This window comes from Toxotes jaculatrix, chromosome 7 (assembly GCF_017976425.1).
Source record: "Toxotes jaculatrix isolate fToxJac2 chromosome 7, fToxJac2.pri, whole genome shotgun sequence".
Classification (NCBI taxonomy): domain Eukaryota; kingdom Metazoa; phylum Chordata; class Actinopteri; family Toxotidae; genus Toxotes; species Toxotes jaculatrix.
Genome location: NC_054400.1, coordinates 1,417,410 through 1,440,236, shown reverse-complemented (window position 1 = coordinate 1,440,236; position 22,827 = coordinate 1,417,410). Strand labels below are relative to the sequence as shown.

The 22,827-nt window shown below is 44.7% G+C and overlaps 3 protein-coding genes across 4 annotated transcripts; 2 read left to right on the top strand and 1 right to left on the bottom strand.

Annotated features, from left to right (window-relative positions):
- The first annotated feature begins 504 nt into the window (after nt 1-504).
- Nucleotides 505-4,086, top strand: mymk (myomaker, myoblast fusion factor). Of its 2 annotated transcripts, none has more exons than XM_041042784.1 (6): nt 505-686; nt 1,116-1,230; nt 1,730-1,878; nt 2,298-2,414; nt 2,707-2,847; nt 3,057-4,086. In XM_041042784.1, exons 1-6 carry the CDS (start codon nt 552-554, stop codon nt 3,231-3,233), a joined length of 834 nt encoding a protein of 277 aa, XP_040898718.1. In that variant the 5' UTR covers nt 505-551; the 3' UTR covers nt 3,234-4,086. The 2 variants fall into 2 exon arrangements, with proteins under 2 accessions (XP_040898718.1, XP_040898717.1); XM_041042783.1 differs by having other exon boundaries at nt 3,027-4,086.
- A 2,465-nt stretch (nt 4,087-6,551) lies between these two features.
- Nucleotides 6,552-13,428, bottom strand: LOC121184318 (tetratricopeptide repeat protein 16). The gene is made up of 13 exons (XM_041041925.1): nt 13,402-13,428; nt 12,795-12,976; nt 12,566-12,656; nt 12,332-12,469; nt 12,138-12,238; nt 11,778-11,907; nt 11,337-11,551; nt 10,859-11,166; nt 10,613-10,757; nt 10,297-10,462; nt 9,869-10,002; nt 6,845-6,935; nt 6,552-6,743 (listed from the first exon to the last, which is right to left on the bottom strand). The coding sequence occupies exons 1-13, from the start codon at nt 13,426-13,428 to the stop codon at nt 6,552-6,554; spliced, it is 1,920 nt and encodes a 639-aa protein (XP_040897859.1).
- Nucleotides 13,429-14,050: 622 nt separating this feature from the next.
- Nucleotides 14,051-22,555, top strand: slc2a8 (solute carrier family 2 member 8). Its single transcript, XM_041043157.1, has 10 exons — nt 14,051-14,475; nt 15,047-15,209; nt 15,741-15,947; nt 16,339-16,438; nt 18,721-18,932; nt 19,019-19,168; nt 19,527-19,635; nt 20,007-20,183; nt 20,372-20,517; nt 20,728-22,555. The coding sequence occupies exons 1-10, from the start codon at nt 14,381-14,383 to the stop codon at nt 20,872-20,874; spliced, it is 1,506 nt and encodes a 501-aa protein (XP_040899091.1). The 5' UTR covers nt 14,051-14,380; the 3' UTR covers nt 20,875-22,555.
- Nucleotides 22,556-22,827: the final 272 nt, after the last annotated feature.

Here is a 22,827-nt window from a genome sequence, read left to right as displayed (position 1 = left end):
TGAACACTGTACTGCACAATCACTCAGGATGAACATTAGAAGCATGATAATGATATGGAGACCGGAGTGGTATCCAGGCTCCACATGGTCCACAGGTATTCCACAGCATGGCGTGGCATGCTGGCCCTCGCCCTGCTCGAAGCCCCTCCCATGTCACGCTGGTATGCAAACAGCTGCCCGGCGATGACACTGCACATAGAGGCCTCTGAGGACCTGCTGGCCTGGGGGGCATTTAAACTTTAAAGGGCCAAACTGGACAGCTGGGTGTGTCCATGCTGCGTGGGTGTGGGTGTGTATGTGTGTATGTAGGCTGTATGTGCTTCCTCTAGTTCATCCACTCACTACTAGACTCTATAGTCACACACAGTGAGGACTAAGGGACCTGAGGACATCGACTTTCCTAGCTGACGTCTTAATTGCTGTTGTTTTAGTGCTTGAACAGACGACTGAGCCGCGACAGTTTATACTTTATCTTCTTCACTCGTTCGGTTTAACTGACGGAGACTGAGGAGCCTCTGAAGCCTGCAGCTTCTGTTTGCCGTCCCTCCATCATGGGTGCGTTTATTGCCAAGATGCTGCTTCCTACAGTCAGCAGCCTGGTGTTCCTGCCTGCGGCCAGCGTGGCCGCCAAGAGGGGCTTCCACATGGAGGCCATGGTCTACTTCTTCACCATGTTCTTCACCGCGGTGAGAATGTGCCTGTGGTCCTGTTTTGACGGGACAGACTGAAAGTGTGTGGCTTAATTGTTTGTGCTTATGTGAAATGCAGTCAGCTGACAGCACTGGTGTTTCTCTTTACAATCAGAGGGGTTCATATTTTTTGAAACTGCTCATCTGAAGTTCTTTGGTTTGTGGAGAAGCAGAGTTGGGCCTCAGCATCGTTTTATCTGATCTGAATCCAGTAAAGAGGAGATGCTGTGTTCTTAACTTGCTGCATTTCTAAATGACTACATGGATGTTTTGCACATTATTTTATGACTTTGCTGATACTAAAATATTTACCAGAAGATTAAAAATCCAGGCATTTTATCAACTTCCCGCCGAATGTAAAGAGAATATCATTGGCTCGGATATTGTCTCTGTCTGTTTGATTTGAACTTGTGTGTCTTTCTGTAGATCTATCACGCATGCGATGGACCGGGCCTCTCCATTCTGTGCTTCATGAGATACGACATTCTGGAGTACTTCAGCGTTTACGGCACGGCTCTCTCTATGTGGGTCACACTTATAGGTGAGTCCTGGTGCACGCTATTTAACGTCTCTGCGTGTTTCTGCCAAAACCAGTGTCTAAAAACATGACGTGACCTTGAGAAAGACACAAAGATCCAAATCTGCTCACTTTTTGTGTAAATTCAAGCAGAAAGCAAAAGCTAGAGAAAGAAAATAATTATTAATTAGCATTAAACAGCTGCACCTCTCAAGCACAAGGTTAAACACAACCGGCTCTGCCTGCAACAGGTGCTGATAACATATGTTCTGCTCACGTGCTCAGAGCTGCTTGCTGTTATTTTTTCATATGATCACATACAAATACACACACACACACACACTAAGCCCCTGAGGTTTTGTAGCAGGGGCTTTAAACCAGCAGCTGATGAGGCTGAAGGCTCCGACAGCTGACGCTGAGCTAACAGCTAACGGAGAGCTAACTGTAAAACAGTCATGAACGCTGAGCCCAGGCCTTTGCATTCGGACACTGTTCACGTGCAGCGCGTGTTTCCTTGTCACAGCTCTGGGCGACTTTGATGAACCCCAGCGTTCCACTATAACCATGTTTGGAGTGTTGACCGTCGCTGTGAGGATCTACCAGGACCGCTGGGGCTACGGGATCTACTCTGGACCGATCGGATCAGCCGTCTTCATCATCACTGTCAAATGGGTGAGTGGCCTTAAAATGGCAGCGACGACAGGTTATGGAATCTCTCTGAATCTGTCCTCTCCACCATACTCCAGTCTTTCTTTTTCTCCATCTCTTCATTATTCTCCTCCATCTCCTTCATCCATCATCTCCACCTATGACAACTTTTACTTTTGCCCTCTCTTATTTTAACATCTTTTGCTGTTTCTCAGCCTTCTCCCTTTCTCTTATTCTCTTCTCATTTTTCTCATTTTCTCCTTTTCTTTCTTCTTCTTTTCCTTTTCCACCCTTTCCTTGCACTTACTTTTCTCCACTCTCCTCTCCTTCCTTTGCCCCTTAGCCTTTCTCCACCAAATCACTCAGTCACTCTCTTGAATTGCGTGTGTCTCGTGACTCTGTGGACATCTCTGTAATGGACTGAATGTCTCCTGCTGTTTCAGCTGCAGAAGATGAAGCAGCTGAGGGCGGTGTATCCAGAGAAGAGCGTGTACACGCAGCAGGTCGGTCCGGGCTGCTGCTTCGGTGCTCTCGCTCTGATGCTGCGTTTCTACTTTGAGGTGAGTATCGTCCAAATAAAAGTAAAATTTCAAGATCATGTCTTGGCCGTGAGATTGTTTCTGCATTCTTACTTCCTAATTTGCGGTGTTTACCTCAATTAGTAAATTCGACATTACAGTTTTCTACATAAAGAGTCTGAACTTCATCGACATGCAACTATTACCATAGCAGCCAACTGAGGAGACTATGACTATGACTATGAGTAACTCTAGTTACTCATATGTTGAAATAAACGAACATGAATAACTGAAATCACCCTAAATTGGATGTAATGTCTTCTCTTTGCTGCAGGAGTGGGACTACGCCTATGTCCACAGCTTCTACCATCTGTCTCTGGCTGTGTCCTTCGTGCTGCTGCTGCCGAAGAAGAACCGCTATGCAGGGACGGGACAAAACGCTGCTAAGCTCAGCTGCTTCTCTCTCTGCTGCTGCGTATGTTGTATTTGTTCATTCTAAACAGGACAGTAAGGCTGAAGTGGAGAGTAGACGGGTCGTATGTGAGGGCAGAACAGACCAGTTAGAAAACTGAGCCTGTTATAAAGCAGCACCATTCACTGCTCAAATGTCCTTCATGTCACACTAATCCTGTTTCCTAATGGTTCCCTCCTCAGACCATGTCCCCTGGTACCTCTAAAGAGAAGACAAGCCAAGATAAGCCAAAGAAGAAGTCCTCTCGGACCGTGTGGACAGTCCCCACTGAGAAGCCATGGACACGAGGCTGTAGCACCCCCACCCTGCCTCTTTACAACCCCCCACCTTCCACTCCTGTGAAAGGGACCAGCATCAGCAAGCTCAAAGAGATGAACGGCTGGAAGTGACCCCAAAAACACAAGTGTCAGTCAGTCTAACGTAGGAGGACTTCATTCTGAAGAACAGGCGTAGATCGTGGTCGGCTACGAGCGGGAAATGGGAAAATCACCAAATAACTGTCAGCCAAATGCTGATAAACTTGTTATGTGGCTGGTAAGTTAATCTACTTCAGCAGGAAACCAACCATCATGTGGAAGTTCCTCTCCACTCCAAAACATCCTTTTTGGCCAGTAGAATATTTAAGGTCAGCAGCGACGTTAGGAATCCACCAGCCGCTGCAGCCAGCAGGTAAAGAAACAAGAGCACCCTGATGTGCTTATTAAATCTGAGGGCAAGAGCAGAAGGCGAATCGGGTCTCCGGTGCCCTCAAAGACCCGATAAGGACACAGCTGTCTGAAGCACTTGTCCAAAGCTGAGGACAGGCAGCGTGCTACGAAAGAACACACACAGCACGAACAGGGAGACGGTGGCTGAGACAAGCCAGTAAAACTGACTGGAAAATTTATGAGAAGAACAAACAGGCAGATGGTTTATCTCTCCAAAATATATAAATTGTCTTTAGTAATGTTCCTCAGGGGAGAGCCTTCGTCTGCTCGCCTCTGTCTGTCCGCCCTCCCCTCCTCTTTCTCTTTTCCGTCCCTCTCAGGGAAAGGAAGCACGCGGCTCAGTTCAGTTACGAGAATTACAAGACTGTAAAGCACATTTTACCGTTTTTATACGTCCTCGAGGTGCCAAATGTGTCATGTGGAGCATCAGACAGGGCGAGGGGAAGCGGCGGCCCAGACGTCAGTCTGTAACGACCGAAGCATCAACAGGTGGACTCTTCTGTCTGTGAGCTCTGGTTCACTGACCGAGCAGCTTCTTCAGACTTTATGTTTCTGCTGAAAACTTTTATTAATATATTGTTATTTATTGCAGTATACATAATATTCTATATTCAGTATAGTGTGCATTGTTTTTTTTTTTTTTATAATTTTGTAATGTTTTAAATAAAATGAAATACTGTGACCCTGTGTTTAACTGGTCATTAGGGACAGGGTGGAATTTTAACAGCCTCCACTCTCCAAGCCTTTATCATTATGCTGTGATATGTACTTTGCAGAGGCCGACCATTGACAAAAACCCTGACTGGCACATACTTCAAGGCCCACTCCAGTCTAGCAACACTAATCCAATTCCAAACCCACATATCCCGTTCCACTTTCACTTCAGGAGGACACGGAGCTGTGCGTCCACGCACGTCACCTGCCCCGAACACTACCCAAAGACTACAAACGTGTTCTGCGTATCTCAGACAAAACAGTCTCCGGCCAAAACGTGAATGAACCTCCCCTCCACCAGGGAATATTTTTGAGCTGGGGCCAAGCCGCCAGCTTCTGTGCCCAGAGAAAGGTGTTTTTGTCTGGGCTCAGAAAGCTGGCTGGCTGGCTGGCTGGGCCACCGGCACCTCCCAGCTGGCTGCACCGCTGGGCCCTGACAGGACGGTAACTCGAGCCTTTTATTGCACAAGTGTGAAACACTTTTCAGCTCCTTTACGACCACTGTCTATCCCGCTGCACTCTGCTGAGGGGCTGAAGCCCACACACACATTCAGGACTGGATTACTGTACTTGTGAAGACTTTCTGCCGTCTGTAATCCGCGGCCTTAACAGTAACCTTTAAAATATACCGAACGAATCCTGGTCTTGACCCGAAATTCAAGCCCAAACCTTGAAACAGCCTTTGTGAGAACCAGAGAAATGCCCCCACGCCAAAGACTTTTCAGGATCAACTGACCCTAAGGATGATATGTGGTCCTCATAAGGACAGAGACACAGAGTCACACACACACCGTCTGAAGGCCTGAACCCGTGCCTGTCCGCCGCAGGTTGTATGGGCCGGCCGCACCGCTCCGCAGACAGCGATAGTGTCAACACAATAAGCGCTGATTGACAGTCCTCCACGGCCGTCTGCGCCCACATTCCACGGCGGCGTGGAATTTCAGTGGGTATCGAAATATAATAAAGAAATACATCTGAACAAATAAAAAAATATGACTTCTAGACCAGAAAAGAACATTTTCTCCAGTATTCCACGTGATGACCTGTTCAGAAAAGGTACAGAGAAAATGTGCCGTATCCGTTTTCATTAGAGTCAATTAAGCACCAGAGCACACGGCGTGAAGTGACTGCGACAGACTCCGGTATGTTCGGTATGTTTGTGCTTTCAGTTATGTGCTGCAGATCCTTTCTATGGTGAGACAGCAGCGCGTGTGCCACGGCTCCTCTGTGTGTGTGTGTGTGTGTGTGTGTGTGTGTGTGTGTGTGTGTGTGTGTGTCAGCTGTTTCCACAGCTGTTGTCGATGCTGAGAGGTCAGCTGCCTCTCGGCGAACACCACCTTCACTGCGGCCACATCACCTCTTCACCGCTGATACTGAGTCCCAGTCAAACACTTCAGCTGCCACTGTCTACTACACTGCAAGTTTATTCTTCATAACATAATCTTAACTCCAGGTTAACCAAGTCAGGTGTCTAATCAGACATCGTTCCCACTTTACCATGATGTGCTCTTTATTTATTTATTGTCAGTCAGTTAACAGGTGTAAAGGTAGCTACTGAGAGGTCTGTCTCACTGTCTTTTGTCTTTATCACAAGATCAACTTAAACCATGCGCATGTCATCTAACTGCATCTAACCCCAACATGCACACACTCACACACCTTTGCAGTGGCAGGATCAGTCAGGAGGATTCATCCCATCGCTTTTGTAACTTCCTGAAACAGATGACGCGAGAACACAGGGACTGCCCAGGTGTGTGAGAGCAGACTGGGTGAGAACTTCTGTCTCTCCACGCAACTTCTGTTCTCACGTGTACGACAGTGTAACATCACAAAAGCCTTTAAGAAGAGATGAAAGTGCAAAGTGAGCACTGTTACCTTCACTTACACGTGTACTGTAGCGTCTCTCACCCATCGCTATGATGACAAATAGACAAATCAGATCTCTTGTATAGGGCAGCTTAAGATCTGTGGCTAAAGCTAAAGAGCCATGACATACAGGGCCGGAGGAACACAGCAGCGGAGCGTCCTCAGAAATGCCTTCATGCTAAAATTGTGCCTTTGCTGCCACCTACTGGGCTACAGTACATACTATCACCCTGACCAAAGGATAAAACCACAGTGTTGTAGAAAAGTGTTGCAACTGTTGATTTATAATTTCTTTCCACATGTTTTTACTTCAAACCACAAGTTTGACTCAAAGGATCACAGCTGTGGTCTGAGACAAGGAGAAATAAAAAAACACAGCACTCAGAAAAAGATAAAACATTTATAATAAATCTGGTGTCGTCACTTCTGAGGTGCGGACTCCAAACACCTCAGATCTTTTGTTGCAGTGCGACCTCCCTTCATGTCTAAAGGTGGACTGGTCCTGCGCCTCTGTGTGGGTGGTGGTGGTGGTAGGTGGTGTGTGGTGAGGTGTGGCCCAGTGCGGTGCACAGATGGACGGCCATGGAAAAATGAAGGGGCTGCTTCCTTAACCTGCCACAGTCAAACACACAGTGCTAAACATTTCAAACGGACGTGGATATGAAGGACTGCGGCCCTACTTCAGTGATCGCTTATGATTTTCCCATCAGTACCTGCAGAAGGCTCTTCACAAGTATCTGCATCTCCCATTGGTCTACGCACAGCTTCAGCTCCCTTCCTGCTTCAGATGGGCCTTCTGATTGGCTCGCTGTTACCTCATTCTCATTAGTCAGAGTCATCTTTTGGAGCTTCTCACTCAGTCTAAGAACAGATTACAGCACAAAACACACTTGTCTAAGTCCTGTGTCAATAACAGTCAATTACACCTTCGGTTTATGACAAATTCACACAGTATCAGCATTTTTTTTATGTGGCTGTTTAAGTGAAATCAGTTTCCACTCAGCTGATGTGCCACTGCTCATTCAGAGGCACTAACTGTAGCCCTGTGGTGGCAGCACCTACAGCCACACAGCTACTGCAGAAGTCGGTGACAACTTTATGATACATCAGTTTATCTTAAGTTGTTCTAATTTATGTTTTTCTTTTACCTGTGCCGGGGTGGGGTGGGGGATGTGGGGTCATCTGGCCCAGATTAGGCAAAAGGTTGGGTCCTGGAAAGCTGTGGACTTATATACAGGAAGTGTCAATGGGACTGTACCAAGTGCTCTCCACATCGGGGGGTTGGGGTGTGCTAATTTAGATATTTTGTTTGTTTTCTGAGACTTAAGTTGGACATTTTTTGGCTTTGATTTATAGGAAGTTGATTTCAGTTTGTAGATGAACTGCCCTGTCTTGTTTTTTTTTTTTTTTTGTGGTTGGTTATTGTGTTAGTGCTGTATGTTATCCCCTGTGTGTACCTGGTCTGATCAGCCACTACAGTATATATATGGCCCCTTTTGTTCAGGGAATGTTTGATCAGTTGAGTTTCGTTCGGTCTGCTGGTTTGTTAAGCTGCTTTCGTATTATACTCTGAGTTTTCTTCTGTTCATTTCACCTCTTTCACCACAACCGTTTTAGTGTTTTTTAGGCTTAATAAATCATGGCGTAGTTATGTTGAGTGACAGCTAGTGATGTTGCGACGAAGCCCCGTGAACGTATCGAATCATTCAGTGCAATTGCTTCGCCTAAAGGCTGATCAAACGAAGCCCCATTTAACACCTCATTTGGGAGCACTGACATCTGCTGGTCATTTGATGTAAAGCAATTCGACTGTGATAATGTATGTGTTCTAAGGGTTGTCAGAATTCCCGGGGTGTAGATAAATGAAATAAATCTATCCTGATTGTGGTCTACATAAATCTGTGCTCTCTTTAATTAATATGTATACTAATTGTATATTTACAATTATATGTATATGTATATTTATGTATATATATTTATGGATATATACATACACACATATTTTTATATTATATATTATATAATTCTATCCATCCTCCATGTGATTACATTATACTTTACCTTATTGGGAGATATCATGTCAAAATGATCCCACATTGCTGATGTCTTCCGCTTTTTTGGTGGCTCCATTTTTAACCCAGTCACACAAAACACTGTGTTTCGCGAGCCTTTTTCTGAAATTCGAATCGGTCGAATCACAAAGCGAGGCAGTCACGTGATTGCAAAGAAACGGGGCCTCGTTTGCCGGTGGTCATGTGATATTCTGACAACTGACACAGGCTTCGGCACAGGCTTCATTTGAACACGCCCCCTTTACTCGATACAGGCCTCGGGGCTTCGGTGTCAGACGTAACATCACTAGTGACAGCTCCATAGACAGACACAGGCAGTTAGCTCTTTGCTAAAGCATCGGCTGGGCTAGGCGGCTACATCCAGAGGCCTCCGGCTACCTCCAGCGGCTGACCGGGGCTGCAGTGTCCGTGTTTGTTTGCCAATGTTCGGATAGGTTGTTGTGACAGTATGGCTTGTTGTAGTGTAGACTGTACTAACCGACCGTCGAAGGAGTCTGTGTTGCAGTGTTTTCGGTAAGTAAATTTCTCGCTATTTTACCTGGATGTTTGCGCTAATTAGCATGTATTAGCATATTTTGCCGCTAGCTAATTGCCGATTTCTGGTCGCTGCTGATACAGATAGAGGACCGGAGCAGCTAATGTTAGGAACGCTGCTGCGGTGTGTTCCGTGCTCTCAGAGTCCGTTTATTGCGGGAATACGAGGCTACAAAAGTCCGACATTGCATGGACAGAGCGGCTCCGTCAGTAAGCGGCTGCTGTTGTTGTAAGTGGATAGTGGATGGAGGCAGCGGTGAAAGCCGGTAAATATTAAATATCAAACATTTTATTATTATCATCATTTTTTATCGTTATCATTAATAATAATGACAATAATAATAATAATGTTTTTTACTTTTTAATTTATTTTATCAATATGAAATAATGATGATTGTTTCACAGTTGAATAACAGGCTAGAAATAAATTTCCCCCCACAGCTCCACCTAAAACCTCTCTATCTGAAAGAGTCACGTTTAAAACACAGCAACAACATTATGATCTCTGTTGTATGCTGTGTGTCGCGGTCGTACGGGGTCGAGCTAGTCGGGATGTAGCTGCCGCTTAGCTTGTTAGCCTAGCTGATTAGCTGATTAGCCTTAGGCTAGCTCGGTTGCTCCGAGCTAAGTGGCCGGGTTCTCGCCCGGTTGACTACAGCTGACCCGTAGAGTAACCGCCCCTTCGCCAAATATGGAAAGTACACTCCCACTAAAATCCAAGATGGCGCAGCTCCAATGCCCATGGTTTGGTCACAGAACCGACTCCCCGAAACCAATGGGTGACGTCATGGGTGCTACGTCCATGTCTTATACAGTCTATGGGTAAAACACATACTTTCCAGATTTAGCTGTGACTCCTCGTGTCAACCAGCTCTGTCCTCCACAAACACCATCGCTCACTGTGATGTAGAAAGGGAATTAATAAGGATCTTCCATTTAGCTCCTCAGTTGGAAGCAGCAGCATTGAAGTGGCGGCACTTTCTCATCTTCCAGGTACAGTAGAGATTTAATTTTGTTTGAACTTGTAACATGTTAAGCTGCAGCACATCTGTCCTAACATCTGTCAGCTGTTCCACAGTCAGTGAAACACAGGTGTTTCCCAGACTTGTCGTGGGTTTTTGTGTTGCTGACCTGTGTTGCTCGGAGAAGGACCTGCAGGCCTGGATGTTGTCCATCAGCTGAGCTCTGACTGCTTGTCCTGCTGGACTGGACAAAACCTCAGACTCACTGCAGCCGGGGAACAGACTCATGAGCATAGGAGGCAGCTACACACACACACACACACACACACACACACACACACACACACACACACACACACAATTTACTTCTATTTACTCCTACAAGTACAAAATACTAATAACAAATCCGTTGTTTTCTAAGAGAACGAGTGAAAAATGTTTATCTGAAAAAGTTAATCTGAAATAAACCACGAAGCCTGAGTTACACATATTCACTGTTTCTCATTAACTGAATGAAAAGGTTAAACAAAGCGTTAGTAGACCAACATCTCCTCAGGTGTCTGTGGGTGTTTAAGGAAAGTGAGCTGAAGCTCTGACCTCCTCGTTGGTGGGATCCAGGATCAGCATGCAGATGAAGTCCTGTCTGGCTCCCTCCGGGTTCAGGATCTTCCTGAAGGCCTTCGATCTGTTCTCGTAGTACTGACCGACTGTGGGGTTGTACTGGATGGCCAGAGAAAACATGTCAGCTGCCTCCTGGAAACGCCTGCAGATGCAGACACACAAACACAGTCACAAGTACACAGTAACATCTGAACAGGATTTAATGGCCTTTCTCTGTGCGTTTCTATGTGTGGATGCTAATTTGCATGTATATTTGTGTTTGTGTGTGTGTGTGTGTTAGTGTGGTTCTGACCCGTCCTGGAAGCAGAGAGAGCCCAACGTGTTGTGGAGGACAGCGAGGCGCTGCCGGAGAGCAGGGTCATCAGGCCGCATCATCTCCTGAGCCTGCTGGTAGTCAGCCAGAGCATAACACCACTCGCCCTGCTTAAAGAAACAGTCTGACACACGCACAAATACACACACGCTTACACATGACGCAAATGCTCTGTGCGCAGCACAGAATGAGATAAACACACAGACCAAGCGTCCACAGCCTCACCTCCTCGGTTCAGGTAAAGGCCTGCCTGGCCCTTTTCCTCCTCGATGGCCTTGTTGAGAAGCAGAGTGGCTTCAGCGTACAGGCCTCTACCGAAGCACTGAACGGCAAAGTCATTGTAGGTGAGAACCAGCTGAAACTCCACCTCCTTTTGAAAAGAGCCATGCTCATCCTTTTTGTCTCTGGCCTCCGCCTGACCGACGACCCCTGTGGCCTCGTCCTCCTCCTCCTCCTCCTCGCTCAGCTCCACAGCCTGGACCAGATCTTCGATGGCGGCTGTGAAGTCTTTCAGGCGTCGGTAGAGAATCCCTCTGATGGACACAGAATCAGAGGGAAGCCCTGCAAACTTATGAGTGACTTTTTTCACACATAATGTACTAATCAATGAACTGATTATCAAGTAATCAATAGGTTAATTGTTGATGAAAAATGTTTATATATTGCAGCTCTCTGTAGCCACAGAAGGAGACATGTAACTCACCTGAACAGGTAGAGGCGTGCGTCCTGCGGGCAGTTCTCCAGAGCGATATTGATCATGCAGAGGGCTTCGGGCAGCTGGCCGGTCAGTGCTCTGCTCACAGCTGTTTGTCTGGCCTGTTCACTGGTTCGCTGCAGCTGCAGCAGCAGTGCTCCGGCCTCTGGGCACGTCGGGTTCAACACCAACGCCGACTTCACATCTTGGTAACATCGTGACATCTGGATAGAAAATGGTTCTTTAAGAACAGATGTGGTTGTTCACAGTAGGTGCAGTATATTTAAAAAAAAAAACTATAAAGAACTTTATACAGTACGAGTGTTCTTTAACTCAGTCTGTACTGACTATTTTTCTGTCTAATTATGTAGATACACTGATTAAATTTTATTACGTCAGAGGAGTAAAGGGTATTTGCTGCTGGTTTTAGGTATCTGAAGCAGCTGTGACCTGGTGGAGCTCTTGGTGCAGTCGGGCTCTGAGGACATAAAGGTCTGAGGTGGGACCGTCTGACACCATCCAGTCGTCCACCAGCTTCAGACAGTCAGCGTGGTGACCTGCAGCTGCCAGACAGGCCAGGCTGGGAGGAACAGTGTGTGTGGATGAGAAACAAAACTGGAATGAGATAAAGCTGCTCTAGTTTCGATCTGTGTCTCTATGGTCAAATATAACATGTATCTACAGATAGAGAGAATATCTGGCATCAAGTGTCTACAGATTGTGAAAAGCTGGATATGTTTTACAAGACATTAGTAAACCTCTGCAAAAATACAGAGCATTAATGTGGATCTCAGTCCACAGGTTCCCGACCTTCTGACTGCGTGAGCCCTGCAGCCGGGCTTCACCTCCGCAGCTTTGCTGAAAGCCTCCAGAGCCTCCAGGAAAAGACCTCGGTCAAACAAACACTGGCCCTGAGGACAACAGGAAACGGAAAGATGTGTTTACCCTAAGTTGCTTCAAATAGATGCACACTGAAGTGTCTCATTCAAAGCTCTTACTCTTACCTGTAGATAGTAAATGAAGCCCAGGCGGTCGCTGAAGGCCCCGGGCTGCAGGAGCCAGGCCTTTTTATAAGAGGCTGCTGCTGACTGGAAGTCACACAGCTGCAGGTAAGCCTCCGCCTGACTCACATACAGCTGCACCTAAAACACACAACAGCAGAGACAATCATACTGAGACAAAGACGTGATGTGTTAGTACAGCCCAGCATGGCCTTTGGGTCGTAGTCGGTCCAGCACCTGTTCTGGCTGCAGTGTGATGGCTTTGGAGAAGCAGATCACAGCCCTCTCATACTGGGACACTTCCACTGCTTTGTTTCCATTTGTGTAACTGAAAAGGAAACATGAGTATTATTCAGCCCTGAAAACACAGCGTAACACAACTGAACATCATTTTAGCAAATCCTGAGGCTAAAGGAGATTCACTCCTGAAAATGTGTGTCTCTTTCATTTCACTCATGACCCTCACTGCTCTGCAGCCTTGCTCTGAACGATGAGGCTCCCCTGCAGCTCTGGCCTTCGGGGGCGTTTCTCTCCTGGTGCCAGGCAGATTTTACTGGAGCCGAAAAGCTGCTTGAAGGTGCTTTTTCTCCAGGCCTCATCCAGCTGCTGTTCGGACACAGCTGTGGGAAATAAACTCTGCTCCTCCTCCTGCTGGCGGACAATCGTGTGATAAAGATTTAATATCACGGTAGGTTTATTTGTCACACACATATTTACAAGACAATAACAGTGAAAACACTTCCCAGCTGAGCCTATAATACAATTATTATATTGATTATGTTACATTAATAATATAATTATTAAACAACTTACAGTACTTAGAAAAACTGAGGTAAAATGCATTTTTGAAAAAGATGAGGTTAAATGGTTGAAAATGAAATGCTGTTGTAATGTTTCCTCCATGATCACGTTAATTTTCTTTTTAACTGTAGTTTGAACTAAAATAAATAAATAAAAGAGTGACTGAATGAACAAATACATAAATAAATCGGTAAGTCAAACAGCTGCAAATAAAAAGCCTCACACTAAAGTTAAACTCATTGAAACTCCGGTGAAGTTTGACTCGTTACTACCGTCTGATGACTTCTCTCCTCAGACATCGTGTGGTTCAAAAAGCTGACAGAAGCTGTTTCACATGAGCTCGGTCACTTTTGCTCTTTTTATTTTTCACTTCGCTGGCATTTTAGAGTTTCTAAAATCTGGACGTCACCATGGAAACCAAGTTCAACACAGACACGGGCTTTTATTTTGTAAACAAAGAGTTTGTACATTGGGTGAGAGGATTTCCGTCCGTCTCTTCCGGCGCCGTTTCAGTCCTGACAGGATGGAGTTAAATAGTGTTGTGTTTACTGTTCACAGCTGTTCTGGTGTTCTGCTAAAGCTACGATGTAAAATGATGTTTTAAAAAACATCTGAGTCTGGTCACAAAGTTAAGCTTTGTTACTGGAAATGTCTTTAGTTTGTCGTAGTGTGTGGTCTGGGAGGAAAAAAATCAGTAGAACAGGTTTCATAAATCTGTAACACTGTGTCACAACAGTAAGTGCATCGGAGAACCAGTCGGCAGTTTGAGTTTCCCTCAGCCTTCCCCTGACCTGCTGAACCGGAAGCAGACTTCACAGTCATGCCCGCCTCGGCACCGAAGAAGAGCCGTTGATTCGACCGGTTAGACGGTGAAAGTACCGTCACGTGATCTTTGGTTCAGGCCGAGCAACTGTTCCCGCAGCTACACCAAGACTCTTATTTTGAAAGCGGCACACCGGGAAACCTGAGGCACACTCGGTGATCAGCTGACCGAAATGTTGACAAAGCAAGTTGGCGGCCGGTGGAGGAAGCAGAAACCGCACCGACGGCTTCAGACTGACACGGCCGAAGTGTCCGGTGCTTCCTTCACGGACTCCTGTGAAACGGACGTGTCTGTGCTGTGACTCCTCTGAGCTCCCATCGTTTCCTGTTTGCACAGCAGCTGGTGTCGATTTATGCCCAGAGTTGTGCTGTTTGACCTGTGATCCATGTAAAAGGTGCACAAAGAAGAGAAGGTGAACGCAGGGAAACATGGACATCCAGAGCGAGAGGAGGAGGCTGCTGGATGCTGAAGGTGGAGATGAGGATCTCACGGGACTCATGTCGGAGCAGGATGCTTATCTGAGGTCAGTCATTAGCTCAGTGACCTGCCTGACCACACGCAAAGGAAGATTATTAAAGGATCAATCCAGGGCTTTTATGTCTTTACTACCAGTTACTGCAGATGTCGCTCCAAGGATCCAGTCTTTTCCAATCTTTTCTAAATGATGTAAAAATCATTTAGCTCTTCAAACACAGTTATCAGGTCTGTCAGAGTCAGCACCGAGGCTGGATTCATTTTATTCACTTTATCATTGTGAGGTAATCAGTCTGCAGAGTGCAGCAGTACTGTAACCCTCAGCAGGCCAGTTTCTGCTCTTTAGTTTTATCTTTCTGATTTACTGACTGGCTGCTCAGCCTGTAAAATGTCAGCTTATGGTGAAACAAGTTTCCAAGGCCAAAGGAGACGTCTTCAGATTGTTGGTTTTGACCAGTGAACAGCTGTCAGACATTCAGTTAACGGTGATGTTAAAAACAGCAGATCCTCACGTCAGAGAAGCTGGAGTCAAACAAGTGATGAATGAATTGAATAATGGCGCAGACATCAGGACTGCTGGCGAGTACATTCCTACATTCTGTTCCTCTTTCCCTCCACAGCAAAGTGAAGAACAGGAAGTTGTACCTGGCAACGTTTGCATCTGTTCTGGGTCCCATGAGTTTCGGGTTCGTGTTGGGCTACAGCTCCCCCGCCATCCCCGAACTCACCAAGATCGCTGACCCACGGCTGCGGCTGGACGATGTCCAGGCCTCCTGGTTTGGGGTATGAAATGAAACTTAAAAAATAAAAAATAAAATGAAAGATTTGAGATGAAATCATTGTTCCTTATGTATGAAGCTAAAAAATTACTTCCTGACAATTTACAGAAGTGAATTAAATCAGTAGTACTGCAGATGATTATGACCATAACATTAAAACACACTTTGCATTTGACACTTATGACTGAACAGTCAGACGCTCACATGAGATGAGAGTCAGTGAATATGGTGTAAGGAGGGTGTCATTTCAGACATTAGGTGACTGACAGTTGGAACTCTTCCAGTGGTTTGATCCTCTGGGTTGAATCATTGGTACAAAAGGTTAACTATGTTTTATGCACATAAAAACTGAAGGAGAGAAGATTATCTGACTTCACCACCGCTCTGATCCACACCTCTGACTCCCTCTGTGTCCAAAACGTTGAAAGAAATAAAGCTGGTGGTCACTACATGAACCTGTCAGTGAAATCCAGAGTAAAATACTAATAAAATGTTGGAAGTTATTTCCTGAAGCTCTGTGTTGTGTGTCTTTCAGTCCATCGTGACGGTGGGAGCGGCGGCGGGCGGCCTGCTGGGCGGGTGGATGGTGGAGAAGATCGGCAGGAAGCTGAGTCTGATGTTCTGCTCGCTGCCGTTCGTCTTTGGTTTCACCATCATCATCGCGGCGCAGAACGTGTGGATGTTTTACGTCGGCAGGCTGCTCACCGGCCTCGCCAGCGGGGTCACGTCCCTGGTTGTGCCGGTAAGAAGTGGCCTCTGCAGCTGACAGGGAGTCTGAACAGTGATCACATTCCTCGTGTATCTGTAGTATTTTCACAGAAATATTGGCACATCTCAGTGTTTTCAAGCTCAAGTTTATAAAACATAAAAATCGCTCTTTTTTTATGCTTTAATTTTTCAAAAATTTAAAAATGCTAAGTTTTAGCTTCTTAGATTTTTCTTTGTTTCCTGTGATTTTGTTATTCACCAAACAATTTATCAATGAATCATGAAAGTAATCAATATTTTAATTGAATCAATAGAGTAATTGTAACAGACAAATTATTGCTTTTCTATAAGCAGAAGCTTTTGTCAGAAATGCCTTTGAGAGTTGGTCGATCTCTGTCGGTGACTGTGACGTTCTCTCTTCACAGCTTTATATCTCTGAGATGGCACACGAGCGAGTGCGTGGGACTTTAGGCTCCTGTGTGCAGCTCATGGTGGTGCTAGGAATCATGGGAGTTTATCTCGCAGGTACGTAAGCTCAGATTTAACTGTCGGTGGCGTCCTTAGGTTTCGTTTTGTAAAGTCTGACTCCAGGTGCATGAAACTCAGTGACCGTGTAAGTGAACTAAGACAAAGCAAATTGCAAATGCATTTCAACCGACATGAAGGCAGTAAGACAAGATGAAACAGGAGAATAAAACTCACAATGCAGTGCAAGACATGAATGAATCAAATATAACTTTATTAAATTCAGTGGCAAACAGAAGAATTCTGCAGGTTTCTCTCTGACACTGTGTCAGGGAGCAGACCTGAAACTCTGCCACAGCAGTTTACAAGCTGTAAACCTCGTGTTTTCCATGATGTAACTCAGAATTTTACTACATCCACCTCGATGACAGCAGCTGCATAAAGCAGAGTTACACATCTTCTTATCTGAAAATGTGTTTCTGTGTGTCAAACACCGTGTGACAGCGTCGTGTCGTGTAAAGTGCGTTTTCTGAGGTGGCTGTAGAGTTTTAAAGCTCCGGACCAAAGGTTGTGAAGACGACGGGACCAAAACCTGGTCCTCATGTGATGTGGTCTTCCTCAGATATGATCGGACTCCTCTGCTGCCTCTCTGCTCGACCTGTGTGAAAATAGCTGCTTCTCACTAATCTTGTTAACCGCATGCCTTTCACGTTCTCTCAGTAGTAGCTGGTGTGTCACGTGAAGCGGGTGGTCTCGTGTCGGTTAGGGTGCACTGGCACGGCGCAGATACAGCAGTCGTGAATGAGTTCAGTCAGTTGTTTGGTCGTTGGTCTGTGTGATGTTTGTGTTAAAGGCCTCTCAAAGGCTGTTGCAGCAGATTAAACCAAAGATACAGATTAACAGCTCTTTGTGTAACAGACAGAAAAATAATCAGCATCGTTTATGATATGCTGTTAACTGGTTTATTATATTTTCAAGTAAAAAATTGTGGGACATTTGAGAATCAAGTGATTCATTTGTGACTTGAAAAAAAATGAACCACCGGATGAATCGATAATGACAGTAATCATTCAATCATCAGAAACAAGTTTTCTTACTTGGTTCCAGTGGTGTCCAGCTGTGCAGATAGAATTCTGCCTCCACCTCAAACGTGTGGGGGTCAGTGGAATCACTGTGACTGTAATGAACAGTTTTCATTAAAACTACGTCGTTTGTTTTTGAGACGCATCTGATAAATCTGACATCAGCGTCTGAGCTCTGACTGCAGAGCTTCTCTTCCATCCCTCACTCATGCCACTTGAGAATGAAACTCTGTGTTCGAGTGCTTCTCACATGAGGCTCATTGTCGTCGTTAATCCGGATAATTCACAGACCTCGCTGTCAACAGTTTTCACTGGAACCACGCAGTCCTTCACCTCTGTTCTGTCGAGGCAGAAGCCTCAGCTGTCTCAAAAGTGTGGACACAAACAACCGAATGAGCTGCACGACTGTGCGTGGTGTTTGGGTTAAATGGCCCTTTAATGTGAAACAGGTTTGATGTTTATGTTGCTGTTATAATAAACAGGAGACATGAAAAAAAAAGCATTGTTACCAAACTGTTTCAGGAACCTCTGTTTATTTTTAATGGCAGATTTTTCTGCCAGTTAATCACGAGCTGGAATAACCTGATGCAGAATGAGGAAATGTGTCTCGGTGTAATCTGCTTTGCAGAGGAGTAATTGTTTAATAGCTCGGAAGCTAAAAAAAAAACAGCTCCTGTTTGGCACAAAGGAAAACTCTGTGGTCAGAGCAGAAGCTTCAGTGGAGCAGTCAGATCACTGTCTTACTGTCTTACTGATAAATGTGGACACAGGGACAAGGTCATCTCATTTCAGAACCCACGTGATTCACAGACAGAGTAGGATCCCCGTCCGTTTAGGGAGGACTGATGCATCAGCCAACAGAGGTTTGCTGTTATTTGATGGACATTTCATCATTAGCTTTACTAAAATGAGGAAAGTTTTAAAAAGTAAATACCCCACACAGCTGTGGTGCAGCCATGTGTGACCATCTGCACAGAAGACTTTCACATCTTAGATCTTTGTCTTTTTATTATAGAGACAAGTTAAATAGGAGGGAAAAGAAGTGACACTGGGGAGGGTGGACAGGTTGGACAAAACAGGACAAGTCCAGGAAATGTGAAGACTTAAGGAAACTGAGGCAGGAATTTTTCCCCTGTGACATTTTATGGACCAAATGACTAATCAGTTAATCAATAAAGAATGAAAATGTTGCAGCCTTAGTTCTGAAGCAGTTGTAGATCTGTGCGAGCTTGCTCTGTGACCTGTGACCTCGTCCTGCAGGTCTCTTCCTGGACTGGCGCTGGCTGGCGATCTGCAGCTCCATCCCACCAACGCTGCTGATGGTCTGCATGTGCTTCATGCCGGAGACGCCTCGCTTCCTGCTGTCACAGGGAAAGAGGCGGGAGGCCGAGGAGGCGCTGCGCTTCCTGCGAGGGCCGGACGCCCCCGTCGAATGGGAGTGCGCTCGCATCGAGGAGGCCTGTGAGGAGCAGGTGAGTGTGTGGTTGGTTCAGTTGGTTCGACAGCACCTTCCTCCTCAAGGTTGTTTAGGTCAAATGGTCTTTCTTTTGTCTCTCAGGGCTCTAACTTCCAGATGTCCGACCTGAAGGACCCGGGTGTCTACAAGCCTCTGGTGATCGGTGTCATGCTGATGATCTTTCAGCAGATGACGGGGATCAATGCTATCATGTTCTACGCTGAGAACATATTTGAACAGGCACATTTTAAGGTGAGGGGGCTTTAAATTTATTCAGACTCTCAGATTTCCATCCAGTTACAATCACACATGTCGGTACCGTCGGTTTTTACCTGTAATTTTACCTGTAAGTTGCTCAGTAAAGTGCTGTGACGCAATTTTAGGTTAAGGTCTGGATTTGTTTGATGTGGTGAAAGTGAAAACCATAACAGAAATCAAAATGGGCCTGGTCTTACCAAAGGCAGTTCCACATTGGTGTCATACGTTTTGATTTTAAATATGAAAAATAAAATATGATAAACTGAACAATAAAGCTACAGATTTGTGTACATTTGCAGTAAAAACACGGTTTCATCTTACTGAAGTGATAAATGTGAATGTTGTTGTTCAGGAGAGTGACCTGGCCTCGGTGATCGTGGGTCTGATCCAGGTCGTCTTCACAGCAGTAGCAGCGCTGATCATGGACAAAGCTGGAAGGAAAGTCCTTCTCATTATTTCAGGTATTTTCAGTCACTTTAATAATTTAAACAAGTTTTATTTATGTTTTTTATTTAAAGAAAAAGAATCAAAAACTCTCAGTTTTAAAATACTGAACTTGTCTCTCTTCACGTTTCCTGTCATCTCTAATGTCGATGCTCTGATAAAAGCATTAAATGCCCCAAAATACAAAAAAAATGACATTTGCAGAAAATTGTTTACATGATCTGACACTGGTGGTTCCCGTAGTGGAGAGGACTCCCTCAGCTCTGTGACCGGAAAAAGTCTGGACCACATATGAATATGCAAACAGAAAACATACAGTGCAAACGTCAAAGGCTGCGAGTCTGCAAGATCATGACAGATTTCGTTTGTTTTCCCATCAATAATCAAGGTGTTGCCATGGCGATCAGCACCACAGCGTTCGGCGTTTACTTCTACCTGATGTCCAAACATCACAGCACCACCTCGCTGAGCCTCTTGATGCTGGACGTCCAGGCGAAAGCTGGTGAAGAGCCCCACGCTGACCTGGCCTGGCTGGCCCTGGCCAGCATGGCTGTCTTCATCACAGGTGAGACTGAGGGTCACGCGTCGTTGTCTGGCGTAACTCCAGTCCAGTCGAAGGTCTTAAAGCTGGATTATAAACAGCACAAAGCATTTTTTATTTTAATCATCAGGTAAAGTCAGAATGATGAATCACGATTCTAAATGTGTGGAGAAATAATTTTGTTTCCCAGATTAACTTGTCTTTGTATTCAGGTTTTGCTCTGGGTTGGGGTCCGGTCCCGTGGCTGGTAATGTCGGAGATTTTCCCCATCAAAGTGAGAGGGTTTGCCAGCGCTGTCTGCGTCCTCACCAACTGGAGCATGGCGTTCATCATCACCAAAACCTTCCAGGATATGATGGTAAGAGCTCAACGTCACACTGAACCAGGTTGAATGAAGATGATGAAGATTTTGTTTGTTTTCTATGTCTTTTTTTTTTTTTTACTGACTAACTAAAGAGAGGCCAGAGTCTGGTCCTAAATAAGTTGTGTATATAATGTTGTTGCCTTTGTATGTGTTTTGTTATTTATTGTGAAACTATGAGACCTTCCTCTCTGTGGCCTCTTTCAGAATCTTCTAACCAGCGCCGGAACCTTCTGGTTGTTCGCCTCTGTGTGCACCCTCACCGTCATCTTCACCATCGCCTTCGTCCCAGAAACCAAGGGCAAGACTCTGGAGCAAATCGAAGCCACGTTCAGGGGAACCTCAGGTCCATGAACTTAACCGACAGCTGGGTGTAAATGGTTGGAGGACGTCTGTCCTAAACCCTTCAACATTAAAGAATTTGATAATCAGGTTATTAAATAACAGGGGAAATCCTTGACAGTGAGGTTGTGCTCCGATGTGAAATTCAGGCTCTTGGCAGCAGAGTGACTCAGAGAGAGCAGATTCTGCACGGGGCTCGTTCCTGCTCTAAAACCTTTAGATTGGATTCTCAGACTGTGGTGGAGCATAAAGTACTGAAAACCCAGTGCTGCCTTCAGTCATATCACTCTACACTGCCCCCTGCAGGTGTCACTGCTGTAATTCACCTCTACGTCTACAGATCAGCAACGTTTTTCTGTGCAGGTTTAAAATGTCCTCAGGTGTTGGGCAGTTTGATAGTTTCAATATACGCACTAACATTTTTCAGAGAGTCACACAGAGTCTCTGTCCTTAGGGGTCTGAATTCTTTACTGTGAGAGCAAAATAAGTGTTAAAGGTATACTCCATCTAAAATTTTACTCTCTATCGCTCTTTAAAGGTAATTGTTAAAAGTATGTGTTTCCATCTTTCAAAGAGAAAATAGACAGTGGTGAGCTTTAATTATTGGCATTATGATGGATTCCAAAAGTGCAGAGTTTTTATCGAGGCAAAAACAAAAAACAAAAATGGCAGAATGTCCGTGGCTGTTTCTCAAACTGCAGCTGCAGCGTAATCTACTTTTTTCAGCGTTCATCCATATTTTCAGCGTGTTGTTCTCTCCAGCTTCTGTCTGAATCCTCATGTATCCCACTGAACTTTTACGCCACTTTAATTCTCATTTGAAAAGCATGCAGTGACATGCAGGGACTTGTGTTAACTCAATTTGATTCAGTGCCAAACTATAATTACTATTCCTGCTTTGCCAAATAAGAATAATGTCCATTGTTCTTTTTTCTCAGATTTAAAGAAAAGTCTTTGACGACTTTTGTCGAAACAAAACTTTTTGACATCAGAATTTTGTGAGAAGTGAAAGCATCATGAATTAACTGGAGTCTGCTGTTTACACTGACTGTCCTGACTGTTAATATAACTCTGTAGTTTACTTCATCAGAGAAATCAGGTGAGATTAAACCTCATTAGGTTTTTTTTTTCAGCCCTTTTGCCTTTGTTGAGATAATGACAGTGAGAGAGACAGGAAAATTAGAGAAGAGAGACGAGTCTGACATGCAGCAAATTCAAACTCGGGCCACTGCAGTAACAACTCAGCCTTAATGGTACGCACTATATCAACACTATCATCAGTTAAAAACTACCAACTGTAAACTCTCAGTAGAAAGAACACGGGTGTGTTTTTGTAATCATTTTCTCTTGGGATATTCTTGTACAGGAAATGTTTTATGTTATGTTTTTTCTTTTTCTTTTTTTTTTTTTTTTTACAGTTAATATGATTTAATGGGATTTGTCTTGCTATGAGTTCACTGAAGCTAGGAAACAGATACACCATTCCACTCTTTAAACCCTTTTCTGGAGCTGAATGATTATAATATACAGTGTATAATTTACAAATTCACTCAGCGTTCAGTCTGAATAAGATTAAATGAAGCTCTTTGTTCCAGTTTCTCCACTGTGAATTTCCAGGTTTGAGTTCATCATCCTGGAATTGTACCAAAAACTGTCTGTGAATAAAATCTGTTGTTTTAAACATACTGTGTTACGCAGAGATGATTCAATAACCTAAAGCTTTGTAATTTGTTGGTGTTTGGGAATAATATAGACCAACATGTGTACAAGGACGTGAGATCCTGAGTCTGTAACAGTTAAAAAAAATAGGTAGAAAAACGTTTGTTTTCATAATATAATATATATATAATATAATAATAATATAATATATTTTAACACATTATGCGCATGTTATGTGTGTATGCTGTATGGCTCATCACAACCTAACAAAAAACAAAACAAAACCTTCAATCTTCATACTTTTCT